Raw genomic sequence first — 15,144 nt, 5'->3', positions numbered from 1 at the left:
CTAATTGGGGAATCCAGATAAAGGGAAGGTGGGAAAAAGACCAGAGGCAAGGTAAGGTACACACAAGGGATATGACATGGCTGATGAAGACATGGAAAAGTCCAGAGTCAAGCTGGAAATAAAGTAAACAAAGCTGGAATGCTCCCTGAAATATCAGTGTCAGTGAAAGAGTCATCAATGATGAGAAGAACATACTCTAGGTTTCTCTAGGTGGGAAGACAGTTAGCAGAATAGGAGTCAAGAGAGGAGCTGAGCCAGGAACAAAACCTTAAGTTTAAATCATCCAGAAACTTAGTCAAATTGCAGAACAAAAACAAAGAACAAATTTTGTGATCAGCAATGAAAAAAAAGTTTTAATTCCTAGGTTCCCCTAAAATCAATAAGCCCTGGTCAACAGAAAAATTTGAATATGATATTATGAAGAAGAGATGTAGTGTCACCTCAAAACAAAATATTCTACAAAAGTAAGCCTAAACATCAAATAATTGGACATGTAGTAAAAAGGAAGAACTAAAGTTATTGGCCTCTTTATCTCTGAGAAGTCCAAAGAAAGACCTGGACTTTGGTTTGGACTGAGTCAACTAAGGCTCAGAGTCCTAACTTGGTTCTTGCTTGTAAGAAGCTGGGGAGGAGTATGTAATAGTATGTATATATGTGCGTATGTAGTTAATAGGAAAAAAACACAGTTAACAATTATAACCCTAAATATGAATGGGTTAAATTTTCTAGTAAAAAGGATAAAGGAATGGAAAACAAAACCCAACAATTTGCTACTTATATGAAACTCAATTAAAACATATAGTTAAATACTGAGTAAACATGAGGACAGAGGTGAATTCTGAAAAAAACTGAAAATCTTGGAAAGCAGAAAATGAAGCATACTTCCTCCCTAAAAGCATTTTTTTTAAAACCTTGCCTTCTGTCCTAGAATGATTACTAAGTGTTGGTTCTGAGGCAGAAGATCAAATATGGCTAAGTGATTTGTCCGGGTCACACAGCTAGGGAGTGTTCAAGGGCATGTTTCCCGTCTCTGAGCCTGGCTCTGAATCCACTGAGCACGTGGCTGTATTCGCCATCTCCATGGCATCTTAATAGTACATGTAGTTCTTCCACTACTGCCCATTATAACTATGCCATTACTTTTCAAACTGTATGATTTTATCTATGTGACTTTGGGCAAGTCACTTCTACTCAACTGTAAAATAATGGTTAGACCTGTAAACTGAGGCACGACCTCTATGAAGCTTGGGCTTCTCTTTCTCCCAAGAGGGGAGCACATTGGGGAAGTACTGGGCCAAGCACAGACTCCCATGGAACCTAAGTAATTCTTGTCCTTAAGAGGAAGATTACCTGAGGGACAATTTGGGAAGCTCAAACCCTATGAGACTGAAATCTCTTTCCCCAGGGGAAGAATGGCCAGTTTTACAGAACAGTATTAAGTAAGTTAATTACATGCGCATGTAGAACAAATTGGTCTAATCAGCAGAATTTTTTTTTTTAAACTAAGGGAGGCAGGAAAGGATATGGGAGTACGATGGACAGAGAGTTCCAGGAACCCAGGATGATGGAACACAGGGTGAGGTGAAAGTTTCAGGAGCAAAACCAAAAACTCTTTGGTCCATATTTTTGGTACAATAGCACCTTCTTTAGCAAGATAAACAAGGAGGAAACTTAGACTCAAGGTTTTACAGTGCAATAACCCATGGAGTCTTAAAACCAGGTGTTCTGTGGCGGTCAAGGGATAACATTTGAACAGGTTTCCACAGCTAACAGAGATAGAGTCTGCTGAGACCCAAAGTAAGTTGAGTACCCCATGATTGTTGTTGTTAGTAGTTTCTCCTTCCAAATACTCTTCCATTTTCTTTTTTAAAAAATTATTTATTTAATTTAGAATATTTTCCCATGGTTACATGATTCATATTCTTTTCCTCCCCTCCTCCCTAACAGACTGTTTTTTGAAACCCTGGGTCAGTTGAGTATCCCATCTCAGGGACCTCGGAGCAGGTCTCTCAGACTGTCTTCATGTTTAATGACACTACTGAGTTCATTCCCAGTAGTTCTCCAAGCTTGTCCACCCCAGTCTCACACAGCTCTCCTTCATTATCTGGTTGGATAGCTCCAACATATTAAGTTATTTTGTGCATTCACTTTCACAGATCAGAACAGGGACTCCTAACTAATTTTTGTAACATGGACCTCTCTGGAAGGCTAGTGAGGCCTCTGAATCTTTTCTCATACTAATGTTTTTCAGGGCATAAAACAAAACACATGAGATTACAAAGGAAATCCCCCCTCCCTCCTATATTAAAATAATTATCAATTTTTTAAAATAAGTTTTGATAAATTAAGTTAAAATAAAATTTTAATTAATTCAAAAAATAATCAACGTCGAGATTAAGAACCCCAGGGAAAGATCTTGAAGATCCCCTTGCCACTCTAAACTCTAAGATTATGACCCTTGATCATCACGCCTAGAGAACGTAGTCAACGGAAATTCTTGGAAGCTCTCGCGTGGAGAGGAGAGGGGAAGGGAGGCTGTTATGATGGGGTCGAATGTACCTGAGAAACCCAAGGAGACTGGAGGACGCTCCATCTAGGTGGCAGCCAGCCTCGAAGGTTTCCGGGTCCCAGGTTGGACAGAGACGTCTTAACTGAAGCCGACAGGGCTCCTTGGAAACTGTGTATCCGTTCTGCCGCGAAGATTCGTGCTCGGTCTTTTCGGCGTCTCTCAAACTCTGTTGCTAGGGGAACTGTAACTTCCGGGTCAAACCGGAAGTCCTGGAAGCTGCGACCTCTTCCGGCTCTGCCCGAGGCTCTAGATTCCGGTCTGTGGGGGAGGAGGGGCGACCACACTTCCCTCTGGCTCGTACTTGATGTTCTGCCCTCCCTCTTCCAGCCCCCGCCCTACCCTTTGGGTAGTGCCCGCCCCTATGGAAGTGGAGAGAGCTCGGCCCGCTCGGGCAAGCCAAATGTCTAGTCACCCGATCCCGGGGGGACTTCGGCGCCCTCTGCTCCGGTGCGGGCCCTACTCTGGCCTGTTCTGACCCCAGTGGGAAATGGTTGGGTGGGCAGGCAAGATGGACACTTTCACTCGCTTCACCAACCAGACTCAGGGCAGGGACCGGCTCTTCAGGTGAGTCTGGGTTTCCCTTCTCCCATACCGGTGCACCGTGCGCCCCTGCAGCCCCAGGACTGCGTCTTCCCCCCATAACCTTTGGCCCTACTAGCTCTCAGCTGCAAATAATAAAAAATTTTTATGAACCCGAAAAGTGGCGAGTCAGCGAAAAGACAGAATCCCTCGGGCCCCGACTTATTCACATTTTGCCCCGCTTGGGGTAAGCTGAATCCATCAGGTTCCATTAGAAGTGTTGGACATAGGCTAACCGACCATCTCTAATTCCCAAAATCTTTAAACGTATCAGACTAGGGGTAAAAGGAAATAAAGCTTCAGGAAACCACCAGCTATTCAAATATGAGTGAAAACTCCTTCCCCCAACCCCATCTCAACCCCTGCTCATACCAAAGACCCGTGGTACAAATTCCTCTCTTGTGTAATCCCAGTGAATTCGGTATACTCCTTCAAAATTCCTAATGGCATTAACATCCTAGAACCAAAATCAGTAACTTTGTTTCTTGATAATTTTTCTCAGTGAAAGGAAACCTCGGAGAATCTCTTCTGGAATTTTCTTAAAAAGAAGATTTTACGGTCCTCCCTTTTGAGAAGGGGAACAAATCTAGAAGCACTGATGACAAATGCCCTAAGAAATAATTTTATGAATTCCTTTTTGTCATATACTTAGAAATGAGATGCCCTACTAATGCTCACTATTCCTCTCTTTTAGTTAACAGAATCATAGCTTTAGAGTTTTAAATGACTTAAGAGATTATGTAGCATGGCCCCTATTTTTTTTTTTTAAACCCTTGTACTTCCGTGTATTGTCTCATAGGTGGAAGATTGGTAAGGGTGGGCAATGGGGGTCAAGTGACTTGCTCAGGGTCACACAGCTGGGAAGTGGCTGAGGCCGGGTTTGAACCTAGGACCTCCTGTCTCTAGGCCTGACTCTCACTCCACTGAGCTACCCAGCTGCTCCTACATGGCCCCTATTTTAAAGATCAGGAAACTGAGATCCTTAAATGATTTGCCCACTGCCACACAGTAAGTGGCAGAGCAGGAATTTGAACTTGGGCCTTCCAATTTGAGATAACAGTACTTTTTCCACTGCATCACAGGATTTGATAGTTCCTTGCCTATAAAATATTAAACACATCTAGTTAGAAAATATTTCACTGTGCCTCATAAAAACTTGGTTGGTAATCAACCTCCTTGAATTCAGATTCAGGTAGTTAAATTTACAATTTCATTTGGCTGCTTTTCCTGTTTTTCTAATACTCTTCGACTCCTATAATGAGCTTCCCACTACATCAGAAATGTCATATTTCATTCACACTTCAATAAAATATAAACATAAGCATACAGAGGATGCATATACAGATGAGCATTGTAGTTTACTTTGCCAGATCCCAGTTCTTTGCTCTATTTTATTATATTACCTACTTCCCCCCCCAATCTCCTCACTAACAGGAGAAGCAGACTTCCTTTAAAATGACAGGGTCTTTCCCTAGTCTTTAAACTTGCTTTCAGGGAAATATTTTATTTTTTGTCCCAATCTGAGGCCAGCTGAGTAACTTTAGCCAGGGAGTACAAATATGTGTTTACTCATATGCCCAAATATTTTCAATGTGATTTGTCTGTATGTATACAGGATTTAATTCTGTTTCTTTTTTATTTATTCTCATATATCTCTATATTCTTTGGATTTGCCATTCTTTAGGGCAACATCATGCTTTTATTACATTAGTATGCATACCATAGTTTACCTACTTCTAACTAACTACAGGACATGTAAGTGGTTTCCAGTTTTCTGCTATTATAAATTACACAGTTATAAATATATTTGTACAATGAAATGTTTTTCTGCTTAATTATTTCCATGGATTATATTCCCAGGAGTGGGGTTACCAAGTCAAAGGGGATAGCTCTTTTGTGGACTGCTAGATGACTAGAAAGCATTTTTCTTTTTTGAAATAAAAAGAAAAAAATTGCCAAAATTTGTTCAGAATGTTTAATGGCATAGATGTTGAAATATGGTTATAGGAATACAGTATAAAAAAGATGCACTTTGCTATGAAGTAGTTAGCTAACTATATAGATTGCTAAATGGACTGGGACTTGTGAATATAAGTCATTTAAAGTTTCATACATTGTGTCTGTATTAGGAAACAATGTTAGGGACTGTAGATTGATACATGGAAATAACATTCTAATGAACTGGATAGTAAAATGGTATCATTCATTAAAGTCAAATTTTACTTGTATTTTGTATTTTTTCCCATTTATTATATTTAACCCTATTAGAAAGCCACATATGTAAGAAAATATATCCCTTGTTTTGTATGTAGTAGTCCATATTATGTTGCCAGGTTTCTCAGTTTCATTAGTGGCAGAAACTCACTGGTTTTAGAACTTTCCCCACCAGTACAAATCTGCAAGATAGTTGCTTGACTTGTCAGTGGTTAGAGCTAGTAGGTACTCAGGGTTGAACCTAGATCTTCCTGATTCAAAGGCCAGTCTTCTCTATAAATATTACATTACCTGTGTTACACATATTCTTTTATGGGACCTTTATATTGTAAGTTGCATAATAGATTGCTTAGTAAAATTATTATGGAAATTTTAAAATAATTCAACACCAACAATTTAGCTGATCTTTTTTGTGTACATGGTTTAAACAGGAGATGGCTTTTTGAGCTATTTCTCTCATTGATCAACATCTGCTTTTATTACCACCACTTGTGTCAACAAAATGCCTGCTTTTTTCTGCTCACTAGATTATTTCAAAGTCCTTTGCCATCACCTTTATGTTGCATTTTCATTACTTGTATTGCCCTTTGGCCTTATGGAACTTGTGCAGAATATTCCTCTTATGAGTTCTGTTTCATAGAAATTATCCTGAGGACTGCCTTTAGTAATGCACCTTTCTCTTTCCCTCCTCATGAATTGTTTTGCTTGACTTCTAAATCATTCTCCTCATTTTTTTTCATTCCAGAGCCATTCAGTACACATGCATGTTGCTTAGATATTTATTAGAGTCTAAGGCTGATAGAGAGAAGGTGGTAATGAAGCTCAAGAAACTGGAATCTAGTGTGAGCAGTGGTCGTAAATGTAAGTACCCTGTCTCTTGAGAGACAGAGCCACCTAGTTTAGAATCGTTAGCCTCAGAACTTTTGATGCTCATATCATTTTCTATTCCTAATTTGTATTTGATTATATTTGTTGATGTTATCCAGTTTTGTGGACCTCGTTTTGCAGATGGAGCAACTGAAAGATACGAAGAAATTAAATGATTTGATAAGGAAGGGCCATCCCACAGGCATGATCCTTGTTTTTTTTGGTGCTATGCCATTTCCTCTTACATAACCAGAACCAGTTAGGAATAGTTCATTATATTAGCTCATTTTTACTTCCTAGAATCATTAAGATGCTTCAACAAGTCAAGAAAGCTTTTCCAAGTACTTCTGGCTTCCTGTAAATATATTCAGGCTCTGTGAAGAAGTAAAGCAGTCAAACCCTAATTTTCACCCTGCTCATTTTCACACTTTTTTCACATAATTCTGAATTCCCATTTTCTTCTTCCTTTCACTCTTTACTTGGAGAGATGGATAAATCATATAGGGCTTTTTTCCTCGCTGGCTTAGCATGAAACACACAATACTGTCAGCATTTTACACCTATTTAAGTCATTGCTATTATAAATGATGATGGAAAAGCCCATATCGTTGTGTGTGATATGCTAGTTAGTGACAGGTAGGATGAGAACCAAGGATTACTGATTCCTATACAAATGTTTTTTCCCTTTAGTTCTCAGATTTTCTAGACCATTGGCAATTCTGGGCAAGGGATTAACATATCAAAAATAACATTTTTAAAATAATTATTTGAAGAACAAAAGGTCAAAAATATCAAGGGAATTAATGAAAAAAATGTGAAGGAAAACAGCCTAGTAGTACCAGATTTCAAACTATATTACAAAGCAGTAATCATCAAAACAATTTGGTATTGGCTAAGAAATAAAGAGATGAATCAATGGAATAGATTAAATACAGAATACATACTAGTAATTGGCCATAGTAATCTAGTGTTTAATAATCCCAAAGATTCAAGCTTTGGTGGACTCATCATTTGACAGAATTTTCTGGGAAAACTGGAGAACAATTTGGCAGAATGTGGTATAAGCCAGCTTCATACCCTATACCAAGATAAGGTCAAAATGAGTATATGATTTAGTTTTAAAAGTTGAAATCATAAGGAAATCAAGGGAGAATGGAAAATTTTATATATCATATCTATGGATGTGGGAAGAATTTATGACCAAACAAGTCTGAGAGGATCACAGGAAGTAAAATGGATAATTTTAATTAAATGAAATATAAAATTTGTTTTTGAACAAACAAAATAATAAATGCAGCTAAAATTAAAAGTAAAGCAGGAAACAGGGAGGGGGACAGAATAGGGATTTTATTATTATTTTTTATTTAGAATATTTTTCTATGGTTAAATGATTCGTGTTTCTCCTCCCCCTTTTCTCCCCCTCCTGGAGCTGACAAGCAATTCCCCTGGGTTATACATGTATCATTGTTCAAAAACTATTTCCATGTTATTCATATTTGTAATAGAGTGATCTTTTAATGTCAAAACTTTAATCATATCCCCATCCAATCATGGGATCAATCATATGCTTTTTTTCTGCATTTCTGTTTCCACAGTTCTTTCTCTGGATGTGAATAGCTTTCTTTCTTATAAGTCCTCAGAATTGTCCTGGATCATTGCATCGCTGCTAGTAGAGAAGTTTATTGCATTCAGTTGTGCCATAGTGTGTCAGTCTCTGTGTACAATGTTCTCCTGGTTCTCCTTTTGCTCTGAATCAATTCCTGGAGGTCTTTCCAGTTCACGTAGAAATCCTCCAGTTCATTATTCCTTTCAGCACAATAATATTTCATCACCATCAGATACTACAATTTGTTCAACCATTCCCCAATTGATGGACACTTCCTCATTTTCCAATTTTTTGCCACCACAAAAAATGTGGCTATAAATATTTTTATGCAAGTCTTTTTCCTTATCACTTTTTGGGGTACAAACCTGGCAGTGGTATGGCTGGGTGAAAGGGTAGGCCCAGAATAGGGATTTTACATAAAATGTTTTTGTAAAGGCCTTATTTCTCAAATATATAGAGAACTGAGCCAAATTTATAACAATAAGAACCATTCCCAATGGATAAATGTCCAAAGGATATGAATAGCTTTTAGAGGAAGAAATCAAAGCTATCAACATTCACATGAAAAAATGCTCCAAGTCAGCCACTTCCCAGCTGTGTGACCCTGGGCAAGTCACTTGACCCCCATTGTCCACCCTTACCAATCTTCCACCTATGAGACAATACACCGAAGTACAAGGGTTTAAAAAAAAATGCTCCAAGTCACTATGGATTAGAGAAATGCAAGTTAAAAGAACTCAGAAATATTACCTCGTACCTATTAGATTGACTAAAATGACAGAAGAGGAAAATGGTAAATTCTGGAGGGGATGCAGAAAAATAAAGACACTGATGGCACAGTTGTAAACTGGTCTATACATTCTGGACAACCATTTGAAACTGTACCCAAAGAGTTATAGAACTGTATGTACCCATTTACCCAGCAACACCACTATTTAGTTTGTATCCCAAAGAAATTAAAGAAAAGGGAAGAGGACTTATATGTACAAAAATATTTATAGCATCTCTTTTTGTGGTTTGCAAAAATTTGGAAATCGAGGAGATCCCCATCAATTTGGAAATTCCTAAACAAGTTATAGTATTATTGTGATGGAATATTATTATAAGAGTAATGACAAGCAGGAGTTTTAGAAAAACCTAGAAAGATAGTAATGATACAAAACCAGGATATTGTACACAGTAACACTAATATTGTAATGATGATCAACTGTGAAATACTTAGCTACTCTGATCAATTACAGTGACCCAAGACAGTTACAAGACCCATTGTAAAAAAATGCTATCCTTCTTTAAAGAGAAATCCGATGAATTCCAAGTGTAAATTGAACCGCACTTTTTTTCACTTTTATGTTTTTTGCTTTTTATTGGAGTTTTTTTGCAACGTGGCAATTTGGAAATATGCTGTGCATGACATCATGTATAATTGATATCATATTGTTTGCATTTTCAATGTGTAAGGTAGGGGCTAGAGAGGGAAAGAATTTAGAAACCAAAATTTTAAAAAAGTAAACACCAAAAATAATGGAAAAAAGATTTATTTGTCAAGGGTGTAAAAGATACTCCAACAGTTCTTTCTCTGGAGATGAATAGCATTCCCTGTCATAAGTCTTTCAGGATCGTCCCAGATCATGACTGAGAGTAGCCAAGTTTTCATAGATAAATCATCATCCAATATTGCTAACAGGCAGTTTTTAGAAGAAGAAATAAAAAAGTAATGAAAAAATGCCTTAAATCACTATTGATTAGAGAAATGCAAATTAAAACAATTCTGATGTACCACGTCACACTTAACATATTGACTTATATGAAAGAAAAGGAAAATGATAAATGGTGGAGGGGATATGGAAAAATTGGACACTAAAGCACTGTTGATAGAGTTGTGAACTGATCTATTTATTCTGGAAAACCATTTGGAACTACACCCAAAGGGCTATTAACCTGCATGTCCTTTGACCCAGCAATACCACTACTAGGTCAGTGTCCGAAATAGATTAAAGGAAAAGGAAAAGGATCCATATGTACAAAAATATGTTAGCAGCTCTTTTTGTAGTGGCAAAGAATTGGAAACTGAGGGAATACCCATCAATTGGGGAATGATTGAACAAGTTGTGGTATATGATTATGATGGAATACTATTATGTCATAAGAAATGATGAGCAATAGGGTTTCATTAAAACTGAGAAGACATATAAACTGATGCAAAGTGAAGTGAGCAGAAGTAGGAAGAGCATCATATTAGGTAACAGCAATATTGTAGGATATTCGTGTGAATGACTTAGGTATTCCAAGTAATATAAATGATCCAAGACAATTCTGAAGACTTATGATGAAAAATGTCATCTACCTTCAGAGAAAGAAATGAATTCAGACTGAAGTATAATTTTTCGCTCTTTTTTTTTCTTATTGCAACATGGCAATATATAAATATGTTTTGCATGATTTCACATATATAATTGAGATCACAATTCTTGGCTTCTTGATGTGGAGGGAAGGGATGAGAAGGAGAGAATTTGGAACTCAAAGTTAATTTAAAAAAAATAAATGTTGAAAATAAATCACTTAAAAAGGAAAAAAAAATCACTTTTGCATGAGGTCTTTCCTGATCCCTCCCATCCTAGCTAGTTGTGCCTTCCTCCTCAAAGTTATCTTGTATTTGTCTAGAGCAGTGATGGGCAAACTTTTTTTTTTTTAATTTTTTTTTTAAACCCTTAACTTCTGTGTATTGGCTCCTTGGTGGAAGAGTGAAGGATGGGCAGTGGGGGTCAAGTGACTTGCCCCCAAAGTCACAGCTGGGAAGTGTCAGAGGCAAGATTTGAATCTAGGACCTCGGGTCTCTAGGCCTGACTCTCAATCCACTGAGCTACCCAGCTGCCCCTGAGCAAACTTTTTAAGGAGGGGGCCAAAGGAAAGGAAATGCTTATCTGTCCCTCTGTTTCTAAGGCAACTCTTTCAAAGTTTCATTGTATTGTATCCTACTCATTGTATTCATCAGATTAGGCATAAAGTGGCAGGGCCAGATAGAATATTTCAGGGTCCCCCCCTCCCATCTGGCCCGAGGGCCGAAGTTTGCCCATCACACTGGAGAACATGTAATACTTATATTTATACATGATATCTCTTTCACATATTGTAAGTTCTTTGAAGACTGGAGTTGTATCATTATTATCATTGTGTTCTCAATGGCTGGCACATAGGCTCTTAATAAATGATTGTTAAATTTTTTTAAAATGTGGTAACTGAAGGTTATGATAGTGATAATTTAGCAGCTCCTTCATTCCAGAGAAACGTTTCTGTTTCGCTCAAACATTGTAGCCTTTATTTGTGAATGGCCTTGAATTGGAATATGTAGTGAATCAGGATTAAGAAATCCATTGGAGTGATATAAGATAGGCACACAACAAAACTCCATAATAATCATTTTACTTACTCATTTTATACTCTACAAAGTATTCCTCTCCTCAACCAGGTTGCAGAATCCAAAAGGCCAATAAATTGATGAAAAGTCAAATGATACCCTGATGATAATCTGTCCTTTCCCATTTCAATGTTAATGAGAAGCTATGTTAAAAACTTATGGGTTTTTCTTACAGGGTTCAGACTAGGTAACGTGGTACATGCTGTCCAGGCAACTCAACAGAGCATTCGTGTGTCTGATCTTGTACCTCGGCTCTGCCTAACAATAGCCAACCTGAACCGGGTGATTTACTTTGTTTGTGACACCATCCTTTGGGTGAGGAGTGTGGGACTTGTCGCTGACATTAACAAGGAAAAATGGCGAAAGTGGGCTGCACGCCATTACTACTATTCTCTCCTGCTGAACATCATCAGAGATGTGTATGAAGTCTCCCTACAAATGGAGCAGATTGCGCAAGAAAAGGCAAAAAGAGAGAAATCGATGCCCCAGAACCACTTAGGACCTTGTATAGCTGATGAAGAAACAGAATGGCTTCAGTCCTTTCTCCTTCTCTTATTTCGATCTCTAAGGAAGCATCCTCCCTTGCTTTTGGACACAGTGAAAAACCTCTGTGATATCCTGAATCCTTTGGACCAGCTTGGTATTTATAAGTCTAATTCTGGAATCATTGGTCTTGGAGGCCTCCTGTCCTCCATAGTAGGCATGATAACGGTAGCTTACCCACAAATGAGACTAAGGACTTGCTGAAGTTTGAAAAGGTGATCCTCCGAGTGGGAAGAGCACTTTGCCTATAACTGAGAAAATGTCACAGTGTGCTTGAGTCACTTTCTCACAAAAAGTGTTTAGTTCCCTGACCTTATGTGGGTATATGTACTGTATATCTCTTTCCTCTGTCTCTAAAGAAAAAAAAACATAGAGAGAGACAGTCTCTGAACCTACCTCACAGGGTTGTTGTGAGGATCAAAAGTTATAAAATGCCCTTAGCACAATGCCTGGCACATAGGAGTTGCCATATAAGTGCTTATTCTTTTCCCCTTTCCTCCACCTTCCACCATTGAAGTGAATTTATAGTTCTTAAATTCTCTACTCTCCCCAACTATAGTATAAATTGTGTCCATGTAATAGAGTCTTTGAGTAGTGTATCTGATGTGTAAGAACTCATGACAGTAGGTATAGGGAAAAAATAAACCCCAATTGTTAATTATAGACATCCTTCAAAACAACTCACCACAATAATAAACCTTGTCCAAGTTGCCTAATTTAATCCTAGGCTCCACAATCTGATGGTTAGTTGGTCTATAGGTAACTGCTTTTACCAAATGAAATTCTGTCAATCTAGAAATTGAGTGTGGCTGAGCCACCCACAGTTTACCATGGTAATTAGGTTCTTAAGCTCATAAGGTATAGGATGTGTTTGGTTCCTGAGGACAGGGGGAGAAGAGAAGAAGAATAAGGGAAGGTGTAAGGAGTAGAGTGATGAAGAGAAGAAAAATCATTAAAAAGCATAATTTACTATGTTCAGATTTGGAGTATTAAATTAGAGTGAGAAGCTCTATAGCAGCTGCCGTCCTCTAGTCTTGAGTCATTAATGAATATATGCTAGTTCTGCTCTTGTAGGTATCATGGGATGATATAACACGTCACCAGTTAAGGGGCTGTTAAGTCTAGTGGTCTAGTTTGGTCCCTTAAGTGGTCCTCAAAAAAAAGTTGAAGAGGCCATATGAATTCAATTTCCAAAAGAAATTTGACCTCTATTCTTGAAGACCATACTCAAGACCATGGCTTAATTCCCTTAATTCCATTTCTTGGGTAAGGCATCAGATTTAGAAAAGATGCTGGGTTTGGGAATTTTTAAAAACATTTTATTTCCCCTATTACATGTAATAATTTTTGATATAACATTTTCCAAAATTTTAAGATCCAAATTGTTTCCGTCCCTACTCCTGGAGATTATAAGCAATTTGATCTGGGTTACACATGTATAATCATGCAAGACATATTTTTATATTGTCATTGTTGTAAGAGAATACTCATATAAAACCAAACCCCCAAATAAAAAGAAAACTGAAAACTAGTATGCTTTTTTAATGCTTTAAAATTTTTTTATTTTAATAACAAATTTCCACATAAGTTTTCCAAAATTATATAATCCATATTGTTTCCCTCTGGGTTTGGGGATTTTTTAAGTAAAATGGAAAATACTAAGCCAAAACAAACTTTCTCAATAACCCTATAGTTATGTTACAATGCACAATTGTAATGTAAATTAATTATGGCCAATAAATTGTTGGCCTGATTTGAATTTTTGTATTTTTTAAATTAAGTTTATTTACTTATTTAATTTAGGATATTTTTTCCATGGTTACATGATTCATGTTCTTCCCCTCTCCTCCTCCCATAGCCAATGAGCAATTCCACTGGGTTTTTACATGTGTCATTGATCAAGACCTATTTCCATATTATTAATAGTTACGCTGGGGTGGTTGTTTAGAGTCCACATCCCCAATCATATTCCCATTGAACCATGTGATCAAGTAGTTGTTTTTCTTCTGTGTTTCTACTCCCACAGTTCTTTCTTTGGAAGTGGATAGCGTTCTTTCTCATAAGCCCCTTAGAATTGTCCTGAATCATTGCATTGCTGCTAGTAGAGAATTCCATTACATTTGATTGTGCCACAGTGTATCTGTCTCTGTACAATGTTCTCCTTCAGTTCATTATTCCTTTTAGCACAATAATTGAATTCTTGTATTTTTGAATGCATTTGGAGGATAGCATTAGAAAGGCGAAAGTAACCTGATCCTGGAAATCCGCCTGAATTAGAGCAAGAGCAGCTCTGAAGTTAGCCTTGTAATCCTGATGAAATTGTATGGTTAGTTTAGATAAGATTGAGAGAAGCATTGTCTCCCCAGTGTCAGTATCAGAACTAATAGAGGTGGATTCTGAAACGAAGAAGCTGCTTTTCCCAGAAAAATTCTTAGAACCAAAGAAATACAAAGTAGACCTGTAGACCAACTCAAGGGCTATCTCAGAATAGCAGCTGCTGGTGCCCTTCAACCTCCTATCTGGGGGGAAAAAATGAGACTCTTGCCATCAGTAGCCATTTCAGGACCTTTTACCAATCCTCACCTCTCACTCACATTCTGGGCTCTAAGTTCAGGAGAGCAAAACAGCCCTCTCAGCAGAGCTTGATTTTTACAAATCGAGCCCTATACTCCCCTCTGGCCCCAAGCCATTACTCCAAGCACTTAAAACCTGACCTCTAGCCCAGACTGATTGCAGAATATAACCTTACTGAGAATTTGTCCTGAAGCTGGGAGTGTGATCAGAGGGCATCTGCTTAAGGCCTTTCACATTTTTATAAACCTCTGGTTAGGCAGATAACTGAAAACTCCTTTGGAATTCTTTGTCTTTGAAGCTTTAAGTAGAGTGTTTGTTACCTGCTTAGCTTTCTCTATCTTCTTACCTCTTTGCCACCACTAATTACTTGTCACAGATTACTGAAGTGCCACCAAGTTTTACAGAAATTATATGTCTGTATTTCTGCTAATGGCAAGGAAAGTAATTTTTTTTACTCTCCCAGCTTCTCAATCAGGGGATAAGCCTGAAGCCAAGTACTGAAGTACCTTTCTGTGTACTGTTATATTAAAATGAAGATCTGCTATCTCTTAGATGTATAGGTAGATGGAGTAGAGAGAGAGGATAGGATGACACCTCTCTCTCCTATAACAGTTGCCCAGGCAGGATCCTTTAGGTCAAAGTGTTTTATTCCTTCAGGACCCACCTGGGGTTATTGGGCTCTTCAGCTGAGGTAAAGTTGGTAATCTGACTGCATGACTCCCTTCCCAAATAAACTATGAATAATCAATTCAAGAAGGTACTTTGACACTTTAAATA

The 15,144-nt window shown here is 37.8% G+C and overlaps 2 protein-coding genes across 4 annotated transcripts in view; one reads left to right on the top strand and one right to left on the bottom strand.

Annotated features, from left to right (window-relative positions):
- WDR93 (WD repeat domain 93) overlaps window positions 1-2,583 on the bottom strand; it is a 71,168-nt gene extending 68,585 nt beyond the window's left edge. Inside the window, exon 1 of the mRNA XM_044662492.1 lies at window positions 2,560-2,583. The gene's annotated coding sequence lies outside the window, so the exon portion shown is untranslated. The remainder of the gene's footprint in view (window positions 1-2,559) is intronic.
- Window positions 2,584-3,012: 429 nt separating this feature from the next.
- Window positions 3,013-12,208, top strand: PEX11A (peroxisomal biogenesis factor 11 alpha). 3 transcript variants are annotated; one of them, XM_044662490.1, is made up of 3 exons: window positions 3,078-3,133; window positions 6,108-6,223; window positions 11,519-12,208. In XM_044662490.1, exons 1-3 carry the CDS (start codon window positions 3,078-3,080, stop codon window positions 11,995-11,997), a joined length of 651 nt encoding a protein of 216 aa, XP_044518425.1. In that variant the 3' UTR covers window positions 11,998-12,208. The 3 variants fall into 3 exon arrangements, with proteins under 3 accessions (XP_044518426.1, XP_044518425.1, XP_044518423.1); XM_044662488.1 differs by having other exon boundaries at window positions 11,426-12,208; XM_044662491.1 differs by lacking the exon at window positions 6,108-6,223 and having other exon boundaries at window positions 3,013-3,133; window positions 11,426-12,208.
- Window positions 12,209-15,144: the final 2,936 nt, after the last annotated feature.

This window comes from Gracilinanus agilis, chromosome 2, assembly GCF_016433145.1.
Source record: "Gracilinanus agilis isolate LMUSP501 chromosome 2, AgileGrace, whole genome shotgun sequence".
NCBI lineage: Eukaryota > Metazoa > Chordata > Mammalia > Didelphimorphia > Didelphidae > Gracilinanus > Gracilinanus agilis.
Note: the sequence above shows the minus strand (reverse complement) of the source record. Positions and strands in the feature narration are given on the sequence as shown.

What these genes read in the sequence shown, in the direction of transcription:
- PEX11A (XM_044662488.1), top strand. Translation starts at nt 3,078, where the DNA reads ATGGACACTTTCACTCGCTTCACCAACCAGACTCAGGGCAGGGACCGG. An exon ending in GGCAGGGACCGGCTCTTCAG is followed by an intron (nt 3,134 to 6,107) that starts GTGAGTCTGGGT and finishes TTTTCATTCCAG; the next exon opens with AGCCATTCAGTACACATGCA. An exon ending in TGTGAGCAGTGGTCGTAAAT is followed by an intron (nt 6,224 to 11,425) that starts GTAAGTACCCTG and finishes TTTTTCTTACAG; the next exon opens with GGTTCAGACTAGGTAACGTG.